Genomic DNA, 23,332 nt, shown 5'->3' on the forward strand with positions numbered 1-23,332 from the left:
CCCCTCTACTCTTCTTCCCCCACACAAATGACTGCACCTCAGGAGACCCTTCTGTTAAACTCCTGAAGTTTGTGGATGACACAACCATCATTAGCTTTATCTGGGATGGTGACGAGTCTGCATATAGACGGAAGGTTGAACCGCTGGCCCTCTGGTGTGGCCATAACAACCTGGAGCTGAACATGCTCATAACTGTAGAGATGACAGTGGACTTCAGGAGGAGTCCCCAACACTGCCCCCCCCACCATACTCAACAGCACGGTGTCTGCGGTGAAAACCTACAGATTTCTGGGTTCCACAATCTCCCAGGACCGAAGGTGGGCATCCAACATAAATATACAATCAACAAAAAGGCCCAGCAGAGGATGCACTTTCTCCACCAGCTCAGGAAGTTCAACATGCCTCAGAAACTGCTGATTCAGTTCTCCACTGCAATAATCCAGTCTGTCCTCTGCACATCCATCACTGTCTGGTTTGGATCGGCCACCAAACAGGACAGGGACAGACTACAATGGACAGTTAAGTCTGCAGAGAAAATCATTGCTGCCAACCTGACCTCCACTCAGGACTTATACATCTCCACAGTCAAGAAATGGGCAGGCAATATCTCTACAGACCCATCACACCCTGGCACAACCTGCTCCTCCCCTCCGGTAGGTGCTACAGAGCACTGTACACCAAAACAACCAAGTATAAAAACAATTTCTGCAGGCTGTCATTCAAATGAACGCTGAACATTGTCAAATAAATCCAACCATTTTGTATATTTAAACTATACTGTACATTGTACGTATACTGGTACGCTCTATGATGTCCATCTACCTCAGTCATGTATGTAAGTAACCTGCTAACATTTATTTCAGCATCTTTGATATATTCACTGTACCATTGCACTTTATCACCTCTTATTTTGCCTGTATATTGTCAATCTTTGCGTATATATCTGAAGACTATTGTGTTGTTGTGTTATTCTATGTTAAGTACACTGAGAAAGCCACAAAACTGGAGTCAAATTCCATGTATGTGCAAACCTACATGGCCAATAAATGTGATTCTAATTGTTTGCCAAGCCTCCCAAAAGTACAGGTTAAAAAACAAACAAACTATGCAATATTAATTTGTCAGCTTTTAAATCATGTTTTAACCTATATAACCGGATCGATCTAGCTTTGTTGCAATATCTTACATGGTCCATGAAATAGCTGACTGTAATGTTACAGTAGAAAACTTTCAAAAGGTATTCATGTCCTGCATTGCCCTTGTTCTTCAGTGAGTGTGACTAATGTACTTAATGCCTCTTCCCTGTTTCTTCATCTGTGATCCAAGCTGTGAGCAGGAAACAGGAGCATGCACAATAGTTTTCAATTAATCTCTCTGGTTTGATGCCACATATAGATCTAATTTTTAGCTCTTAGGCCTACTGTAGAATTTGTAAAACAGAGAAACTATCTGTAATACAAATGACTGACAACATCTTGAGGCAGTTTGGGCAACCAGTGATCTTGGCTGCATTGATTTAGCAATGGCCGGTGAACATTCAGCTTGTGCAAGTATAAATGATTTTGAAATAACTGTTAAAATGTTAATGTTCGAAGTATATGAAAATAACTGGATACCCCTCTGGTTTAGCTATTAGAACTGAGTTCTCATTTCTTTAACAATGTCAGACTGTTCATATATATCCCAAACCAAGGTTGGAGTACTGAAGATAATATTTTTTCACAACCATTCCACCCCTAACTGCGTCCACAGTACATTATGATTATTCGTCCTCACGTACAGTATTTAACTAGTCTTATTGTTCTATGGATATTTTTAACACATGATTTGCATTTTCCTGTAAGTGTTCATTGTTGAGAAGTAATTTGTGTCCATACACATTTACCTTTACAGTTTCTCTAAAATCTCTATAAATATAAATAGTTTTGAGTCATTGGTTGAATGGAGGTTGATGTTTGGTTCAGATTGGTTGAGTCTTTCCCTCCTAACCCATGTTGGAGCGAAGGAAGATAAGTTTGTTCATCTCCTCAGCAGTGACCTGCTGCCTCCTTTTCATGGCCAAACTCTGCTCGCACACTGTCACGCATTCATTGCGTACACCTACAGCTGGCACTGCTAGCAGCCACAATGCCAGGCGAGCCAGCCTAGGGAACTTCTCACCCACTGTTGAGCTCCAATATTGGAAGAGATCAGGTGTACCCTGGAGAAGAGGCTCAGCCAGGTACTGAAAAATCTCCTGTCTGACTTGGCTCTGACTCTCATCACTACCAGATATTGCACAAGAGGAAATGTTCCCTCGAGAGTTTCCTCCACCATTTCCACCACCATCGATGCGGCTCCTTTTAGGTGTTGAAGGTCCATCAACATCTCGCTCCTCGCCTCCCGATCCCCCACTAGCACTCAAACCTCCGTCTCGAGTCTCGGTAGCCATTTCGCAAGCACGGGAAATGATGTCGTCGTGCTGATAGGCTGGCACAGAGCGCAGCTTTAGTTGTGGATCCAGGACCATGGCCACTTGGTGAGCTCGCTCCACCTAGGGGCAGGGAAACATTCACTGTTTGACAGTGGTTCCTGTTTTAAAATAATGCTGGATATCAATCAATTGTCCAAAGATTGCTCACAAAACAAAACTACCATAATTTAAAACACATTGTATGAATTCTCATTGAAGACTTTTCTTTATTGACGTTTGCTCAAATGGATAAATAATGTTTGCAGGAGTTATCTGTGTCACATTTTAAAATATTTGCATATATATTTCCCCCCCTCAAGACCATGGGAAATAAACAGAATAAGATACTGCAGGTTAAATCTGTCCCTTTGCTGTTTAATTTTTCTTGTTTAACTTTCATGAAATGCTGATATGGATTTTTTTGGGGGGGGGGTTTCCCCCCATTTGTACCTGGCCAATTACCCCACTCTTCTAGGCTGTCCCGGTTGCTGCTCCACTCCCTCTGCCAATCCAGGGAGGGCTGCAGACTACCACATGCCTCCCCCTATATGTACATGTGGAGGTACCAGCCGCTAATTTTCACCTGACAGTGAGGAGTTTCACCAGGGGGACGTAGCGCATGGGATGATCACGTTATGTACTCCCCCCCCACACACACACACACACAGGCGCTCCAACCGACCAGAGGAGGCGCTAGTGCAGGACATATACCCACATCCAGCTTCCAACCCGCAGACACAGCCAATTGTGTCTGTAGGGACACCCGACCAAGGCGGAGGTAACATGGGAATTCGAACCGGCAATCCCCGATGTAGACTTTTGAGTCAAAATAAAACTTAAGCTGTTTGAAAGCAATGTCTTTAATAAAAAAACAGGCTATGTATTCTTGTTTGGAAATATCACTATCTAAGTGTGTGTGGATAGTCTTGAATGCAGTTTGTTCACCGTCATCTCTATGTCTAAAAATAGCTGTTGACAACAACCATATCATTTGTCTTATTTAAGCTTGATCAACGGCGTCCGGGTAGCACAGCGGTCTATTCAGTTGCCTACCAACACGAGATCACCGGGTCGAATCCCCGTGTTACCTCTGGCTTGGTTGGGCATCCCTACAGACACAATTGGCCGTGTCTGCGGGTGGGAAGTCAGATGTGGGTTTGTGTCCTGGCCGCTGCACTAGCGCCTCATCTGGTCGGTCAGGGCACTCCCCGGATCGGCAGAGAGGGGATGGAGAAGTGACCAGGATGGCTCAAAAAGAGTGGGATAATTGGCCAGATAGAATTAGGGAGAAAAGGGGGAAAATTGAAAAAAAAGAAAAGCTTGATCAACTCTGTTACATGACAGCAAAAATTTGGGTGTTGACCATTCATGGCCATCGATGATAGGTAGAACTATCAATTGGTTTGTTTTTGTTTTTTTATCCCACATTGACATTCAAGAAATCAAGAAACTATGATGGCATTATACCTGTTTTGAGATTTAATCCAGTTATAGCCAAATTACTAAATGTTCATGAATATCACACTTCAGTACCTTAAAGTTTTCCTTGAGTGCCTCCAGAAAATAGTGGCAAAGCTTGCTAGCTGTGCCAGTTCCAGCCTCCCCAGCTTTAGATGTGAAAAGCTTCTCCAAGCGCAGATAAACTGGCAGAACCTGCTGTAAGGTGGGCCTTCTCTGGCTACTTAGCTCGAGTGCTGCCAAGCGTAAAGGTGCCAGGAGGCAGGCGAGTGTCCCAAGAAGGTGTTTGTTTAGACCTTGAAGGAGTGGAGCTGTGGCTTTACTTCGTCCATAGGCCTCACAGATCTGTTCAAAATGAGCATGGACCTGCAGAAGGGCTTCAGCCGTGCGATCCCAGCAAGGAGGTGTTGGGCATTGGGCAGGGCTGCCCTGTGTGCCCTCATCTGTTATGTTTGTGGATGTGTTGTTAGATGGTTCCTCACGCAGGGCCAGACTAGTGGACGAGGCGATATCCCTGCATGTTGAGAGAAGTTCAGCCAGCTCATGGAGGCCCCGTGCCTGGAGGCTGCGCTTTCCGAGGACAGCTTGGACCACTGCACCAAGTGAGCACCCAGCACACCGCAGGCACACCCTCCCTCGCCCCCCACCTCCCAGTGGTGAGCCGCCAAGTCCAGCAGCCCAAACCCTGGGCTCTGACACATAGACTGTGCGGATGTCTGACATCACAAACTCTGAGAGCACATTCTGAACCCAATGGTGCACCTGCTCAGGCCCTTCTCTTAGCTCAGCTTCCCTAACACCTAGCACATAACGTTTCAGTCTTGAGCCTTCAACCTGGTAGGCCGTCAAAACATAACAGGCATCTGGCCCTGACGTCTGGGAATGGCAAGTAATAGCAATGCCAAGAGAAGCATTGGAGCCCAGGGCACACGTGACTTTGACCTTAACCTGGTTGTACATGCGAGACAGCTGGCGCAGTGCTAAGGCACTCATGTTCCCAAGGGCATCACGGGTGGAATAGGCACCATGACGAGCCCCTGTGTCTACCAGGGTCTGTGCCAACTTTAGGAAGTCCTTGCTGTTGAGCACATTGAGCATGCTCAGGTCTGAGCACATTACCCGCAAAAGACGCTCAGCCACCTGCTGACGCTCCTTCTCAGGAAGCCCATTATTTTCTGTAAAGATATATGGTGAAAAGAATGATAATGCAGCGAATCAAAAACAAGACGTATTTAGTATTTTTTTTTAGGTAGAATTCTATAATGAGCGTGTTAGAGGTTAACATTAACCTCTTGTTATCGACCTAGGATTTACCTTTCATGCTCTGGTTAGGTTCAAATTTTGCTTGTTAAGGTGGGATGCAAATGTCAAGACTGGATTCATGGGTTCATAAACAGAACAAACAATTTTACAGCTCAAGTCAACTGTCAGACAGATATGTCAACTATAAACCCCTTGCTTTTGAATGGACAGTGAAAACCCATAAAAACTTCAGAAGCCATCTATATTACAGTTTACCAGTTAACTCTCTAAATAACTTCTCTACATGTCCACTTATCCCAATCAGTTCAGGTGGTTGCAGTTTTGGCTTGTTAAAGGCCAGACTTTCCAACTACTCAATAATTGATACTCAACCAATAAGTTGTTTCACATTTTTGAGTATGTGGATTTACATCTTTCAGAAAAATAATGCAGCAGTAAATCTGGATGCTTTGTTGTGATCTGCTCACTATGTGTCTGACTATATTTTACAGAACTGTAAAACCAAGTTTGATTTGCATGAATAATATTGCACTAAAAAGAATAAGGCTAATAATTATGTACCCAGCTATGGATATCCAATTTTCAACATGGGAAGACAAATAATGTTTTTTGATGTTGTTCTGTGTATCAATGGACAAAAATGAGTTCATTTATCTAATGCTGATTTCTATTGTCTGTCGCCAAGCAAATTAAAGTGCAATAATACTTACGGCTGAGGGAGTGGTTTCTCTGGGGTTGACTATGAGGCTGGACTTGGAGCGGCACTGAAGGGAGGGCCTGGGCCTGGGGGCCTCTCCACAGCTGCTCTTGAGAGCCTGAGGCTGGGGAAGTCTTTGGAGACTCCCCTTTGGTGTGGTTCTCATTGTCCGCTGTGGAGATGCATACTTGGTCAAACCCAAGGCAAAGAGCTACAATACAGTATAATTTTGCTTTAGTGGGAATTGGCTACCTCAGATAAAATGAGGGTAAGTAAATTAAATGGGATCAAATATAAAAATAGGATTTAATAAAGCAGAATAGTATCAGCAGAATAAAAAAACATATTAGCTTAAACTCCCTCTCAAATTTGTCAATTCAAACTAGGGCTGCAGACCATAGTAAAAAAAATAAATCATTATTGTGATTATTTTGCCATATATTGTGATTTAAATGTGACATGGTACATTTAAAAAATGGGACATTGCTGTTTAGCAAGGCTGAAAGCACATATTGCCTATAATAAATCGGTCACATTGAAAAAAGCCCGAGTTAAAATTCTATTTTACTTTCTTCATGGATCCTTTTTTTTTTGGATTTTTTTCCCCGTTCTCCTCTGTCATACCCGGCCAATCACCCCACTCCTCTGAGCCATCCCGGTTGCTGCTCCACCCCCTCTGCCGATCAGGGGAGGGCTGCAGAATACCACATTCCTCCTCTGATACATGTGGAGTCGCCAGCCACTTCATTTCACCTGACAGTGAGGAGTTTCGCCAGGGGGATATAGCATGTGGGAGGATCACGCTATTCCCCCCCAGTTCCCCCTCCCCCCTGAACAGGCTCCCTGGCTGACCAGAGGAGGCACTAGTGCAGCAACCAAGACACATACCCACATCCGGTTTCCCATCCGCAGACAGGGCCAATTGTGTCTGTAGGGACACATGACATAGTATGAATTCTTTTTTTTTGGGGGGGGGGGGCTTTTCCTCTCCAGTCATACCCGGCCAATTACCCCACTCTTCTGAGGTGTCCCGGTTGCTGCTCCACCCACTCTGCTGATCCAGGGAGGGCCCGCAGACTACCACATTCCTCCTTCAATACATGTGGCGTCGCCAGTCACTTCTTTTCACCTGACAGTGAGGAGTTTCACCAGGAGGATGTAGCAATGGGAGGATCACACTATTCCCCCCTAGTCCCCCCCCCACCAAACAGGCACCCTGACAGACCAGAGGAGGCGCAAGTGCAGCAACCAGGAAACATACCCACATCCAGTTTCCCACCCGCACACACAGCCAATTGTGTCTGTAGGGACACCCGTCCAAGCCGGACGCAACACGGTGATTCGAACCAGCAATCCCTGTGTTGGTAGGCCACTACGCCACCCAGATGCCCTGTTCTGTAGTAATTTTGACACGCCTATTCAGATCAAATTGCACTAAACCGTCTCCCTTTTGAAACTACAACATCATAAATATTTCCCAACGCTGAGGCAGTAAACAGAACTTAAACCAAAACAATATATTTCAATATTTGAACCGAACTCGGTCAGTTTTTGATTAAAAAAAACCCCCCTGAAATTACAGGGTGCCACTTAGCACTATTATAAGCAATTTCTCCACCTGGCACCGGAATAGAGGGATGTACACCTCTCTATAAATTAGATTAAAGAAATAACTTACTTTTTCGATGTGTTGTCAGCCTTAGACCTATGCAACCAAAAGTATGGCTCAATTCAGAAAACTAATTAAATAAAATAAGCCAAGTAACAAGTAACAAATAGTCTGATGCATATGGAGATCTGTTCGCTGAGTTTGATGTGTGGATTTGTTTATCACTTCAGATTATTGGCAACGGTTACTTGTATGTTATATCCTGCTTATTTACATGTTTGAAATAAATAATTTATTCATTCATTCAAGTCGCTTTATAGCTTTTTCTTCATGTTCTGCATGTTTTGTGGAACATCGGTAACTGACTCAGGCAAGATACATTCTAGCACACAGAACCTATTCATGTGAGCGTTGCTGCTTTTTGGTGTTGGAACAGTTGCCACTCCATTAATTTGGCTCAATTGCTACCCCGCTCCCGCAGTGCTGGTGCCGCAGTATAGTGTGGGCTGCAACTGATAACTTGTAACTTGATCGATCTATCTATCTATCTATCTATCTATCTATCTATCTATCTATCTATCTATCTATCTATCTATCTATCTATCTATCTATCTATCTATCTATCTATCTATCTATCTATCTATCTATCTATCTATCTATCTATCTATCTATCTATCTATCTATCTATCTATCTATCTATCTATCTATCTATCTATCTATCTATCTATCTATCTATCTATCTATCTATCCATCTATCTACAACATCAGTCTCCTGTTTCCCTTGCCAAAAATTCCAACAAATTCATCCATGTCTAAGGTATTTGTTATTGAATTCTCATGAGCCAAGGTCACCAAATTCCTCTTTCTTTCATGTAGGATGATGATATGATAGGAGGTTAGGACTCATGGTAGTGTGGAGAAGGAATCCTCACATTATGCTGAAGACACGCCAGTTACAAGAGCTGTTACATACAATTTATGCAACACAAGAAAAGCTTCCTCATACTCCTACAGTTGTTTACACAAAGTAGACAGGTCTATGTCATCTTGAAATTTCTTGACCAACATTGGTTTTGCAACAAGAATTTCATTTTTCAGTTTCACATCATCTACCGCAGTGCCAGAGGGCAGAGGGCGCAACAAGGTAGAATCTAGAAATGCACTAGATTTGTGTACAAGACTGGATATGACTGTCATTACAGCTACATTCTTCTTGAAAAATCTGTTTTCCCCTTCTGAAACAGCCCTGTCAAGGATGTTGAGTAGGGATCTTTTCAGAGACTGACAGCAAGTGATGGTGGGATCATCAGAATCTGTATGACCCAGAGTTTAGAGCACAACACTTTCAACATGGTGTTTACTTGATGTTCTCCTTCTCTTTGGAGGATATGAAAAATCCACAGCAGGTGCATGAGAAAGCGCTGTCCAGCAATCATCTTTATAGATGTCCTTTAAGGACTCCAGTGATGCACAAACAAACCTCTCAAACAGTGCACATATCCACAGACTGAGACTGTAAAGTTGCATTCGCTGGTTTCAAGACACCAAGTACCTGCACTAGAAATCTGCCAATCTCAAAGAAATGACGGCTCTTGATTTCAATTAACAGGCCTGATGCCTCAGTACACAAATCAACTGTGGCACCATCATCCTCTGAGATCTCTTGACAGGACAGTGACACGATGGTCTTCAGTGCACTTTGTCACATCACAATGGCTTGTCCAGCAAATTTCAAGTAGTCTTTTGATATAAGGAGCATCGTGCTTTTCTGACACATAGTGGTGATGGAAGAAGTTATACAGCGAACTAGAGGTCAAAAAAGTTTTTGACACATGGCTCACCCTGCATGGCATGCACAACCACTAAGTGTAACTGGTGGTTATAACAATGAATATATGGAATATATCTAGCAAGCTACTTTTGAAGCAATGCTTGCACACCACCTCGTACACCACTCATCACCGATGCACCATCATAACACTAGCTAGTTATGTTGTCAGCACTGTAGCCAGCCTCAGAAAGAGGTCTCAATATTTCAGTGGACATGTACTCAGCATCAAGTTGATGCAAGTCAAGCAACCCAATCAGATGTTCCTCTGGCATGGAATTACATGCAAACTGATTCATTATAGACAAATTCTCAACATTACACCTGTCCCTAGTAGTGCCATCAGTTTTCATGCAAAACCCCGCAGTCAGCATTTGCATAACTTTTATTGACCTCTCCAAGAATCATGTTTGCCAGTGTTTCAATTATCTCATTTTGAATATCCTTAGAGGTGTACTTGGCATGGCCCAGTGATGGCCTGTCGGCCTGTCCAGGGTGTCTCCCTGCCTGCCGCCCAATGACTGCTGGAATAGGCTCCAGCATTACTGCGACCCCCTGCGACTTGGCATGTCTATACAATACCCCTAGCAATACCACCTCGCTTGTCTTTCTTCTCTTAAGTTTTTGCCACGCATCATCACTGGATCTGGTGCAAAGCATCTTGTCTCTCTGAGATCACTGTTTTTGTCCATGTACAAAAATAAATGTGATAAACAAAAACTCGACTTAATTTAAACTAACATTTACTGGGTCCGCGGTGGTGTAGCGGTCTAAGCATCGGCTTTGTGTCGATGCAGTTGCCCACTGGGGACTGGGGTTCGCGCCCCGGTCTCGTCAGATCCGACTATGGCCGGACTCGATGAAGCAGCAATCATTGGCAAACGCTGTCTTCGGGAGGGGGGCGGAGTCGGCTTGTGTTCGTCACGTGAATGCGTGTCTCTGTGTGTGTCGGAAGAAACAGTGGTTCGGCCTGGAGTCGCCTTGTCACGAAAGTGGGGAGGCGGTCTCCTTCGAGACTGCCGGCCGGAGAGATGCAGTTGGCGAATGCATGCAGTACGAGGGTGGGTGTTTGAATTAAAATAGGGATCGATTGGCCACTAAATTGGGAGAAAAAAGGGAAAAATCAGAAATAAATTTTTAGAAAAAAAAAAACTAACATTTACAACACCAATTTGTTCCAATCCAAATACGAGTTACAGCAGGTTATGTGTCTGAGTGTGTGATTTTTCACAAGCCTTGTCTTGTGTGTGTGCAATCTGAGCCATCAGACTTTGGAGGCGGGCGGTAGGCTGCCCACCCAATCAGAAGTTAAAAACAGTAGCGGTATTTTTTTGTGCTATTTTTTCATTGGCTGAAAAAAAACTTAACTTCTGACTGGGTGGGCAAGACTCAGGTTTGGGTGGGCTAAGTCCACCCCTTCCCACCCCAGCCTGGAAGAGGGTACTATCAATTTCAGTTCAATTTAACTTTATTTCAGACACATAGGTCTAGATCAGTATTAAAAAAAATACAAAACGAGGACAACATAAAGATACAATCATTGCCGTTCACAATTGTAGTGATTAAAAAACATGCAGACGTTTGTTCCGATGTTTCCAAAAGGCTCAGTTAAGGCCATTATGATTACATTTTTTTTAATCAATTAATCAGCACATATATTTGCACATAAAATTCCACAACACAGCATGAAAGGAAACATTACTAGTTACAAATATATGAATTACACTTGTCCATCTTGGGAGCTTGAGCAAGATTGTGAATGCATCATTAAATGCCACCTTAAGCTTTTTCATTTTTGCTTTACTATAACTCCAGCACAAGTTGGCTGTATAGAGTGGAATACAGTAGGCTTTAAAAAGGGCTGTTTACATCATGTATGCCAGCATATTGGCTTGTGCGTACAGTTTGCAACACTGGCGTAGCACATTATCATCATCACATAGATCATTACTGATCATGTGACCCAAATATCTTACTTTGTTCACTACATTTCGCGATTGGTCTGCCATACAGAAAGAAGGAAATTTTTGCTTCTGATCTTCCTTGGTATTAGAAATCATGACAAAACTCTTTTTAGAGGTCATATTTCACACCATAACTTGAGCAGACTGAGCAGTTGCTGTAAGCCAGCACAATAAGGAGACAGGACGACTTAGTTACCAGCATACATCAGATGGTTAATAAGACTATCCTCCCCTATACATCCAGTCTTATACTCTTAACTTTTTAGAAAGATCATCAAAGAGTCCGCGGTGGTGTAGCGGTCTAAGCATCGGCTCTGTGTCGATGCAGTTGCCCACTGGGGACTGGGGTTCGCGCCCCGGTCTCGTCAGATCCGACTATGGCCGGACTCGACGAAGCAGCGATCATTGGCAACGCTGTCTTCGGGAGGGGGGCGGAGTCGGCTTGTGTTCGTCACGTGAATGCGTCTCTGTGTGTGTCGGAAAAACAGTGGTTCGGCTTGGAGTCGCCTTGTCACGAAAGTGGCGAGGCGGTCTCCTTCGAGACTGCCGGCCGGAGAGATGCAGTTGGCGAACGCATACAGTGCGAGGGTGGGTGTTTGAATTAAAATAGGGATCGATTGGCCACTAAATTGGGAGAAAAAGGGAAAAATCAGAAATAAATTTTTAAAAAAAAAAGAAAGATCATCAATATACCGATTGAAGAGAACATGTGACAGTATTCCACCTTGTTGGACCCCATTGGTCACTAGAAAGGATGCAGGTATATTCTTACCCCATCTAGCTTGCATGGTTTGATGTGAATACCAAAAGTGCAAGTTCCTCATCAAATATGGAGGGACCCCTCACTCTTGTAGTTTAACAAACAATTTACCATGATCAATTCAGTTAAAAGCCTTGGGCGCATCCAGGGAACATAAATATTGTAGTGATGTCTTCTGTACGTACTAACAACTTCCTTCAGTGCATACATACACACATCTTTGCCGGTTTTATTTTCGAAACCAAATAGATTGTCAGTGGTTATTATGCATTTTTGAAGCCTATGCTAGAGAATTCATTCTAATACTTGGGAAAGTATGCTAGCCAGGCCAATTTGTCTGTAATATCCCATACTGGATAATTTACCGGTTTTGTCTTTGACAACTGGCACTAATAACACGGACAACATAGTCAGGTAGTATGCGATGCATTAACAAGCCAAAAAAACACAGAAAGTAAAACTGAGATTGCAGTGGAAAACGAAATTCAGGAAAGTAAAGCGAGTAGAGTCAAGTAGAGTTTAGCCAGTACCATGCAGTGGAAAAGGGGCAAGAGTTTTACATCTGTATAATATTACTTTCATTCTTCTAGGCATCTGTAATGTGACACAAATTCTGATGTGCTTTTTCTTTTCATTTTTCACCAAAGGTCCACAACATTTTCTAAATAAAGGAATAAATCATCTATTCCAGCTGCACTTTTCTCTTTTTGTGCAGCACTGTAACTATGTTTATTGTTTCTATTATTTATTAGCCTATTATTAATGCTATTGCTATGTGGATCTGTCTGAAAGCCTCCTGACCTGATATTAAGGCATTTCAGTAATAGTCTATTGTGGGTAAATATTTCCCCATTATTACAGTGGCATGGAATTGATTCGGGCCTCCACTGCAGGACTGACCTATAAAATCAAGCTGTCATTAATTTCCTCACCGAAATCTTTTGAGGCTCTTGTTCTGGGTCCATCTCCCTCACCCACAAATAGACTCTGCTCAGTCCAGATTGTGATACTTTATCGACCTCCTGGCCCTTACTCACTATTTCTTGAAGAATTTGTCTCAGGTCTTGTGACTCATTCTGATGAGATTCTAATTGTTGGTAATTTCAATATTCATTTGAATAAGGCTGCTGGTCCTCTAAGTAAAGCCTTTCTGGTACTTGTTGATACTTTTGGGTTCGCTCAGTTTGTTCAAGAGTCCATTCATTGCAGCGGTAACACCCTTGATTTGGTTTTATCTAAAGGGAGAGCTGTTTCTGATCTGAATGTCTTGCCAACTACATCTGCTGTGTCAGATCATTTTCTCAATAAATTTGAAGCATTATTGGCCTGTTAATGTCAGCACAGATGTAATTGCCTCTCGCCACATTGGTCCATCCACTGTAGCTGCATTTGGCCAGCAGTTCCCTGAAGTCTTGGCTCCTTTCATTGTAGAGACAGACTCTGTTGAAAATCTCACTAGTGACTTAAGTGTGGCCCTCTCTAGTCTCTTCCATTCAGTTGCCCCTATCACTACCAGAACTAGGCGACTAAAGAGGCCTATACACTGGTTTAACGATGAGACACGTGCTCTTAAGCAGGCCTTCAGGAGACTGGAAGGTAAATGACGGAAGTCAAAATTGGAAACTTCTACCTATCTTGGCATGAGTGTTTACCAAAATACAAGCATTGCTATAGCTGCTGCAAAAGCAGCGTATATCTCTCGCTTAATCAATAATAATAATAATAAATATAATCCCAGATATTGACAATGTAGCTAAATTTACTAAATAGCAGCCGTCTATTAGCTGCTCACCATTCATGGCCCATGAGTTTCCAGACTTTTTCTGCAATAATAATAATGATAATAATAATAATAATAACCATTACATTTATATAGCGCTTTTTTAGACACCCAAAGTGCTTCACATTGAAGGGGGTAACTCACTTCAACCACCACCAATGTATAAGGCTGATGAGATAATAAACAAAATTTGTTCTTCAACTCCAGCTACTCCTGCATATCATGTCCTACCAAATTCATATCTACGTATATGCCTACCAACACGGGATTGCCGGTTTGAATCCCTGTGTTACCTCCGGCTTGGTCAGGAGTCCCTACAGACACAATTAGTCATTTCTGCGGGTGGGAAGCTGGATGTGGGTATGTGTCCCGGTTGCTGCACTAGCGCCTCCTCTGGTCGGTCGGGGCACCTGTTCGGGGGGGGGGGGAGACTCAGGGGAATAGCGTGATCCTCCCATGTGCTATGTCCCCTGGCAAAACTCCTCACTGTCAGGTGAAAAGATGCGGCAGGGAACGCCACATGTATCGCAGGAAGCATGTGGTAGACTGCAGCCCTCCATGGATCGGCAGAGGGGTGCAGCAGTGACCGGGACAGCTCGGAAAATAGGGTAATTGGCCAAGTGCAATTGGGGAGAAAAAGAGGGGGAAAAGGCCAAAAAAAAATCATATATAAACAATGACTCACTGATAGTCCCTGTTATTACAGCTTTTGATACTATCTCTCTTGATACTTTGACTAAGCTTGTGTCAGCTTCTAAATCAACTCCTTGCCAACATGACCCTTTACCAGCAAAACTTTTTAAAGACCTCTGGCCTTTCCTGGGACCTACAATGATAGACATTGTTAATTTATCACTTACTACTGGCACTGTTCCCAGCAGTTTCAAGACAGCTATGGTGAAATCTCTACTTAAGAAACCGCACTACGATCCAGGGTCTCTCAATAACTATCAACCAGTCTCTAATTTTCCATTCTTTTCTAAAATACTAGAGAGAGGTGTGTATCATCAACTTTCGACCCATATAGAAGAAAACTATCTGTATGAACCTTTTCAATCGGCTTTCAGAGCCTGTCGCTCCATTGAAACTGCTTTGACAATAGTGGTGAATGATCTTCTACTAGCTATGGACTTTGATTCCACCTCTGTGATTCTACTGCTGGACCTCAGTTCAGCGTTTGACACCATTGATCACTGTATACTATTAGACAGAATAAATAGTATTTTGGTGTCTCTGGCTTAGCTCTCTCTTGGCTTAAGCCCTACTTATCTGGAAGAACACATTGTGTCTGCTATCATATTATTACATCAAAATTCTCTGACATTAAATATGGCGTACCACAGGGCTCGGTTCTTGGCCCTCTACTTTGCTCTCTATATTTCACCTCTTGTTCAAATTATACACAATCATTGACACCATTGATCACTGTATACTATTAGACAGAATAAATAGTAATTTTAGCGTCTCTGGCTTAGCTCTCTCTTGGCTTAAGTCCTACTTATCTGGAAGAACACATTGTGTCTGCTATCATAATATTACATCAAAATTCCCTGACATTAAATATGGCGTATCTCTGAGCTCAGTTCTTGGCCCTCTACTTTGCTCTCTATATTTCATCTCTTGGTCAAATTATACACAATCATGGAATAAATTTCCATTGCTATGCGGCTGATACTCAGCTGTATGTGCCTATAAGGGCTGATTATATTCATTTTTGAGATACTTTATTGATCCCCGTATGGAAATTATGCTCTGCATGTAACCCATCCTAGCTGTGTAGCTTGGAGCAGTGGGCAGCTGCCATGCAGCACCCAGGGACCAACTCCAGTTCGTCTTGCCATGCCTCGGTCAAGGGTACAGAATGGAGTACTAACCCTAACATGCATGTCTTTTTTGATGGGGAATAGCGTGATCCTCCCACACGCTAAGTCCTTTTGGCAAAACTACTCACTGTTAGGTGAAAAGAAGGGATGGCAACTCCACATATATCAGAGGAGGCATGTGGTAGTCTGCAGCCCTCCCCGGCTCGGCAGATTGGGTGGAGCACTGACCAGGATGGCTTGGAAGACTGGGGTAATTGGCCAATTACAATTGGGGAGAAAAAAGGGGAAACGATCTAAAAAAACAAAAACCAAAAAATAAAAAAACAAAAAAAAAACTGCTTTTCTCATTCTCACACAGCACCTTCACCTGCAACTTCATCTCATTAGGACATTCTGGGGACTCGGGTTATGATGAAAGATCAAATTATTAGGCTATAAGTGAGGACAATTCCTTCATAAGAAAAATATTTTCAATAGTACCAGTTTACCAGGTTGTGAGATCTTGCTCCTGTTTTTTCCTGTAGCTTGCCTATTGGCATACTGTAGCAGAAGTTGACCTATCAGAGGCAGAGTAGTCACGTAATGTGAAAACCACTGATAATAGCGAACCCAACAACCACTTATAGCTGGCTTTTAGAGCCACTTGTCCAAAAGCATGGGTCGGATTTATTTTCCATGGATTACTGCAATTACTGTGTAAACAGTATATAAATCATCTAGACTTTAGCTCTGCAGTGTGTTAGCAAATCACATTCATAGTGACATCACATAAAATACAACAAATCAAGTAGAGTTATTTTCTAGATTTGATGATTACTTTTGATTTTGATCACAGAAATGCAATTACAGATTTACTGAAATCTTATGGCAATCTGTTATTGAAATATACGTACTCTCTCACAGAGAGAGAGAGAGAGAGAGAGAGAGAGAGAGAGAGAGAGAGAGAGAGAGAGAGAGAGAGAGAGAGAGAGAGAGAGAGAGAGAGAGAGAGAGAGAGAGAGAGAGCGACTGCAGTCTGGACTGCTCACATTTGCCATCTGGCAGATGTTGGTGTGCGCTACAGCTAGTGCTGAATAAAGAAGCTCTCACAAAGCCTATCAAAGAAGGTTGAATCAGTTCATCTGGATACAATGTTTATTGACAGATATGTTTCATCGCTCAACTAAGTGATCTCTTCAGTCTATAATGAAAAAAAAAAACTAAAGTCTCACTTTCATCTAGTTCAATCACCACGGCAGTAAAGGCCACGCGGCAATTGAGCGAAATGAATGGAGGGACATCTAGTTTTTTTCCCTCGTTTTTGTTGAATAAAGAAGCTTATCAATCATGCCTTTGGCTGTTTGTATTGTACATGAAAATATAACCTCTGCCCAACTGCACTATAATAATAAAAAAAACTGACAGTAGTAGAAGAAGGTACTCATGAATAATGTTAATCTTAGCATGTTTAGTTACACTAAACATACTAGGCCTTGCTTGCACCCTCTGGTTTACAGTATCATGCTACTAGCCATGCATTACCAATATTAATTTATATGCTCATTTGTTTCAGCCCTCCATGGACCTATAAATATTTAAGCAATTCACCCAAAAATTGTGCACTGGGTTCTTCTTTTTGTATCTGTCAAATCACACAAAATTATAATCCACCACTTTTTAGTGAGTGGGTGGCCACCTTTTAATGAGTGGGTGGTAGCCTATAATCAAGGGTACCACCCACCCATTAAAAGGTGGCCTTTGATTTGTCAAACTCTAAACATCAGCCTCACATGCATGCTATGTGTGAAAGCACTGCAGAGTAGAAGATGGCTCCTCTGACATATTTGTCCAAATGTTTAAATGTGTTTAACAACCGAGAAATATAAATTTAATTTTACATACATGTGTATAATCAAATAGCAGTGTTTTGTGGCCAAATTACAATTTCAATTCGATTATGCTACCCTAATTTTAACATATATAAAACAAAGTTTGGTGCCAAAACCACGAGTAAAAATAAACTTGTGCGAAATTATAGATCAAAAATGCATTAGCTTCATGCATCATCTCTAATTTCATTGTTTATTTATTTTTGATATACTCTATGAGGAATTTTCCCCATAGGGAAATTCCTCTCTGCATTTAACCCAACCTAGTTGTGTAACTGAAAGCAGTGGGCAGCTGCTGTGCAGCACCCGGGCACCAACTCCAGTTCGTCTTGCCATGTCTTGATCAGGGGCACACAGGAGTATTAACCCTAACACGCATGTCTTTTTGATGGTAGGGGAAACCAGAGCACCTGGAGAAAACCCACCGCAGACACAGGGAGAACATGCAAACTCAACATAGAGGACAACCTGGGATGACCCCCCCCCCAAGGTTGGACAAACCCGGGGTTCAAACCAAGGACCTTCTTGCTGTGAGGCGACAGCGCTAACCACTGTGCCACCATGCTGCTGCATTTATTTTTGCTAAGTAATTTTTGCTGATTCAAAATGCAATGATAGTCAACTGACTGACTCACCAGCGTGGGACTGCATATGTTCCAGCAGGTTATTGTAGAACTGGAACTGGATGCCACAGGCGCCACAAGTGTAGGGCTCTAAAAATGAATAAACAGAAGAGAGTTCACTACTTTGTCAGCTGCAGTTTGCAAAAATGCGCAGCCATCTGTAAAGCTATATAGTAGTAATAATAATAATATAATGATAATAAGATTTTTTTTTATCCCCTTAAACACCCTTCTTCAGGGAGGTCATTTAAAGAACCCTGCACCTGAATTAGGTAGAGTTGTAGCATCTTGATCCAGTACATGTCAGCAGCATGGATATTCACTAACCCTATGACCTACAAACTATTTCTCTGAAATGTTCTAGGCCACAAGCTGTGCTAGGAAATTTCTTTCAATATGTACTCAAAAAATGCCTGCACATCTAAATTCTACCCATTTAAGAAGTAGAATTTAGATATAGCTAAATCCAATAGTAATAATAATAATAATAACAATCATCATCAGCAGCAGCAATACATTTATATAGTGCTTCATATTAATACTTTATTTATATTTTTATTTATATTCTATATTTATATTATCCATCCATCCATTATCTAAACCACTTATCCTACAGGGTCGCAGGGATGCTGGAGCCTATCCCAGCAGTCATTGGGCGACGGGGGGGAGACACCCTGGACAGGCCGCCAGTCCATCACAGGGCTGACACACACACATTTTCACACCTAGGGACAATTTAGTATGGCCGATTCGCCTGACCTGCATGTCTTTGGAGTGTGGGAGGAAACTGGAGCACCCGGAGGAAACCCACGCACACATGGGGAGAACATGCGAACTCCACACAGAGGGCAACCCAGGATGACCCCCAAGGTTGGACTACCCCAGGGCTTGAACTCAGGACCTTCTTGCTGTGAGGCGACCATGCTAACCACTGCACCACTGTGCCGCCCATACAACAAACCATTGTATGGGCCAAACCATTGTAACAACATATTTATACATCCATACAAACTACAAAAGCATATTTATATTATTATTATTGTTATTATTATTATATTTGTTTATTTATAATTATTTTTATTTACTTATTTATATTTTTTATTTGTATTTTTTTTTTTATTATATCCAGACTCGACAATTAAACCCTAAAAGGTTTCAGCTGGAAGAAAATAATGTCCGTCATTTGAGAGAAACTAATGTCAAATTTGTCCAACACTTTTTCCCCATGCAATTTTTCTCTTCAAAGAATCAATGGTTTCAGTTTGAAATAAACTGATTTCAATGTTTGCAAGCATTGTTTCCAACACTTTGATTCTCTTAACAGTCTGGCAGATTTTGAGTCAGCAAAAAATTCTCAGTATTCAGTCAAACCGCCAAATGTGAAAAAAATCTGACATGCAATAAGCTCATTTATACTCATCCTATTAAGAGTACATCTGTCACCATCTTCCAATGCTGTGATTGCAAACATTCCCCAATCCTCTGTGAACAGTACAGATGGCCATTGTAAATCTAGTAGTTAATGGTCATGCCCAGGTCTGCATATGAAACCGATTGTTGGTTTTGGTCCTTATGCCACTGTATTGTTTATAAGGGTGGGGATACCTGCAGTCAGTTTAGACTGAAGAGGTCACTTAGATGAGTGATGACACATTTCTCTCAATAAACATTGTGCCCAGAAATGAATTGATTCAACTTCCTGTGATCCTATTTAGAAGCGTCACTTCGATGAAGAATGAAAATGCTACACATGTTCAAGGGTAACTACCCAAAAAAAAAAAGAAAGCATGACAGCACCAAAAAAAGAAAAAAGAAAAAAGAAAAGGCAACATGAAAAAAGAGGTGGTATGCAAAATACTGTTTTTAGCAAGTGGGTGGGGTTGGACTTACTCTGTGATGTAGAGAAGGAGCTCGCCACCAGAGGGCTTGGTGTTCCTTTAAATGAGACAAGAAAAACATATAGCAAACACTCTCTAATAATTACAAGCAACACTCTTTATAACATTTCCCTTGTTTGTTTAATCAATGGCTTTAATTTTCACCTGGCTTTCAATAAATTTAACAAAAAATGTGTTGCAATGACAATTTTGTTTTGTTATGGATGTCTGTGATTTTGCAATGTATGAAGATAAGTCTGTTTAGAGAGCTATGCAAGCAGTATTTATTAATCTTGCAAGTTCATCTTGCAATCCATATTCCTTCCCCCCCAATGTGGTATAATTATACAGTTTTATGGATTCGGCATGACAGTTCAGTCTGATGAGACAATTTTTGTGAATGAGCTTAGGGGCACAGTATTATATCCGATGATTGATGTCAAATTCTTTGCCAAAGTATCGCTTCAAAGAATAGCATTACTATTATTGGTGAGTGGAAGGTTGGATAAGTGCAAAGAAAATAGAGCAAGAACAGTCCTATGAAAAAAATATTTACACAATCATCTTATTAGAGATTACATGGATTTATAAGATCACTAGCTGAGGAAAAAGTAAAAGTGATTGAAAATGGTTTTGCTCAGAAATTAACATATAATACTTTAGCATGACACCCTATCTACCCACATTTAAGCCCAGACATCAAACAGAATACTGTGTACATAAAATGCCATCTCCATGTTTGTCATTTACAAGAGAAATACTTGTACAGTGGCATAGCTGAAGTAATTTCCACCTTGTTAGCACCAATGATACAGTTCAGACAGACATAAACAAATTCTCATAAGTATCTTAATGCTCACCACTTGAATTCTGTGAACTGTTTGTGTCAACCAGGCTAGACTGCATTGCACTCTCCATCTTCCGACTGAAGAGACTTTCTAAAAATGACAATATAGAAAGATTAAGTAACACCTTCACAAAACAGCAAATTTGAATAGCAATGTTTTTTTTCTAAATGACAAAATACAATACAAACAATGTCAAAGACATGCAATTTACACTTTAGTTTGGCTTGCATCATTACACATCAGTTACTCTAATAGCCTTAACAGAGGATCAAAATATTCATGTGACATTTCAATATGAGCCTAATTCCTCCTCCTCATTCCATCTTTTTGACCCACTTCTAGGATGCGAGTCTTTGCCATGCTTTAAATAGTTCTTTATGGCAGACTGGTTTTCAGCACAAAAAGAGAAGGGGGAGCAGGTGATCAGATGAAGATCCCACAGATAACAGAAAAGAGAATTAATGGGATTGCTTTAAAAACATGAAAATGAAACAGTGAGGCGATGTGGCTGAGAAAAATTGTGCATATTCATATAAGCATATGTAAAATGTACTCTTAATGCAGTAAAAACACAATCCAAGGAATCTTACATCAAATGAAATTTAAAAAAAACTAACAAGTATAATATAAAAATAATGGTTTGCTTAAGCCAACAGTTTTATAGGCATAAGCAAAAAAAAGAAAGATCTTTGAGACATAGGGATATATATTTTTGAACACAATATTTGGAAAATCATTTTAGCTTGGACCTAACAGCAATGAAATCAAATTTATTGAAACAGCACCAAGTTCTCCATGCATCCCTCAAGCTGTTATTTAGCAGGGTAGTTAGAAACAAGTTTTACTTTCATAAGAATACTGGGACTAAACATGTCTTTCTCGTGCAGTTAGTCCCTCTGGGTTATGTTGGTTAGCGATACTAGAGAATCACATATAGTGATATGTGAAGACAAAACAATTGTATCAATTGTTTTGTCATTTTTTTTGGATGGCGTGTCCTTGTGTTCTTTGTCCTTGTGTCCCTTGTGTTAAGACAGAAAGACAGAGCACAAGAATTTCATTGCATTCTAAAGACATATGACAATAAACTTGACCTTGAAAGTGGCACCATTTGGCTACAAAAGGTGTCATTGTTAAGTGACACAACAGTGCAAACCATACTTTTTTATGAATTTACTATCCACTACAGAGAGATGGAAGCAACTTTTGTATAATAATAATAATAATAATAATAATCATCATCATCATCATCATCATCATCATAATAAAAATAACAATAAAACCCAATTTTGCAAACGTTATCATCCTAAAACTAATACAAGAACATCAATGTCATTATTTTAACTTGTAGTCTCACCATATTAAAAAAATCCACCTTTTTGTTCATATGTATCATATGCATATTGTTTCAGGGCAAAGTTATACAAAAAAAATAAAATAATAAACTACCAGTTATATAACAAATACTATACATGTAATCTAAAAGAGAAATAAACAGCTTATTGTTTTCCAACTATCATTTATCCGTGTGGAGTGCTTAGAAAGAATTTTCCCTGCACGGGATCAGCTCTCCTCTTGCTCAGTAGTCAGCAATAACAACAAGTCCCACGCCAATATCAGCTTAAAAAGATATTAAAAGAGCTATTTCCTACATCATTACGAATTTACATTGCATAAGCTGAGTAGGTTTATGTGATTACTCAAACCTGTTCATCTCTCCCTTCCTGATATCAAATGAGCAAAGTCAATTTACAATCTTTAAGGGACTTTTTTCCCAAAGCAAGTCCTGCACACACTTATTGGCAAAACAGTTTGCAAGCTGTTAAATTACAACATCCACAATTATGCTTTCAACTGCTACAGTCAACATCATAGTCATCACATCGCTGTACCATCGGTATATGAGCAACTATATGAGCTTTGATAGTTGAGTGTTTACTAGGTGCACATGTGATCACTGATATGCAGCGACCATCAAAATGTGTGCTTGAGAAGGAAACAAAGACATTCATATTATTTTGGCACAAGCACCAAATAGTTTATTGTCGAGCAAAAATCAGGGGATAGACTGCAAAAAATTTCATTATTTACTTCCTTGTAAATTTTTCATTTAGCACAAGATTATGAGCCACTAACATTTCAGAAGAGTCATTGTTGAAGAAAGGAAATCTGTTCAGGCTCTTTGCAAGCTGTACAGAAAGATACCTGTTACTTCCTTTCATCCTTGACTTTTTTGTCTACTTGGAAGTACTTTAAGCAAATATTCAATTTCACTTTAACTTCAGAATTGTACACTTATATCATTTATGTTCAGCATCTCACCAAATCACATTGTTTGTGCAAAATTGCTTGGTCAACAACAAGAAAAGGGCAATTTGAACCTTAGCCAACTGCCCACCTACAATACCGCACCTAAATCGCCTGAAACCAGAACCAGATTTTTGACCAAAGACTGATTTTAACAACTAGAGGTTACAAATCC

The 23,332-nt window shown here is 41.0% G+C and overlaps 1 protein-coding gene across 1 annotated transcript in view; it reads right to left on the bottom strand.

Annotated features, from left to right (window-relative positions):
- Nucleotides 1-1,984: 1,984 nt before the first annotated feature.
- The window catches only part of znf618 (zinc finger protein 618), a 60,796-nt gene continuing 39,448 nt past the window's right edge, over nucleotides 1,985-23,332 (bottom strand). The window contains exons 8-13 of the mRNA XM_056290946.1: nucleotides 20,863-20,940; nucleotides 20,016-20,060; nucleotides 18,138-18,215; nucleotides 5,884-6,042; nucleotides 3,986-5,085; nucleotides 1,985-2,533 (exon numbers count right to left, since the gene is read on the bottom strand). Of these exons, the coding sequence (XP_056146921.1) occupies nucleotides 1,985-2,533; nucleotides 3,986-5,085; nucleotides 5,884-6,042; nucleotides 18,138-18,215; nucleotides 20,016-20,060; nucleotides 20,863-20,940 (2,009 nt within the window). The remainder of the gene's footprint in view (nucleotides 2,534-3,985; nucleotides 5,086-5,883; nucleotides 6,043-18,137; nucleotides 18,216-20,015; nucleotides 20,061-20,862; nucleotides 20,941-23,332) is intronic.

This window comes from Lampris incognitus, chromosome 12 (genome assembly GCF_029633865.1).
Source record: "Lampris incognitus isolate fLamInc1 chromosome 12, fLamInc1.hap2, whole genome shotgun sequence".
Classification (NCBI taxonomy): domain Eukaryota; kingdom Metazoa; phylum Chordata; class Actinopteri; order Lampriformes; family Lampridae; genus Lampris; species Lampris incognitus.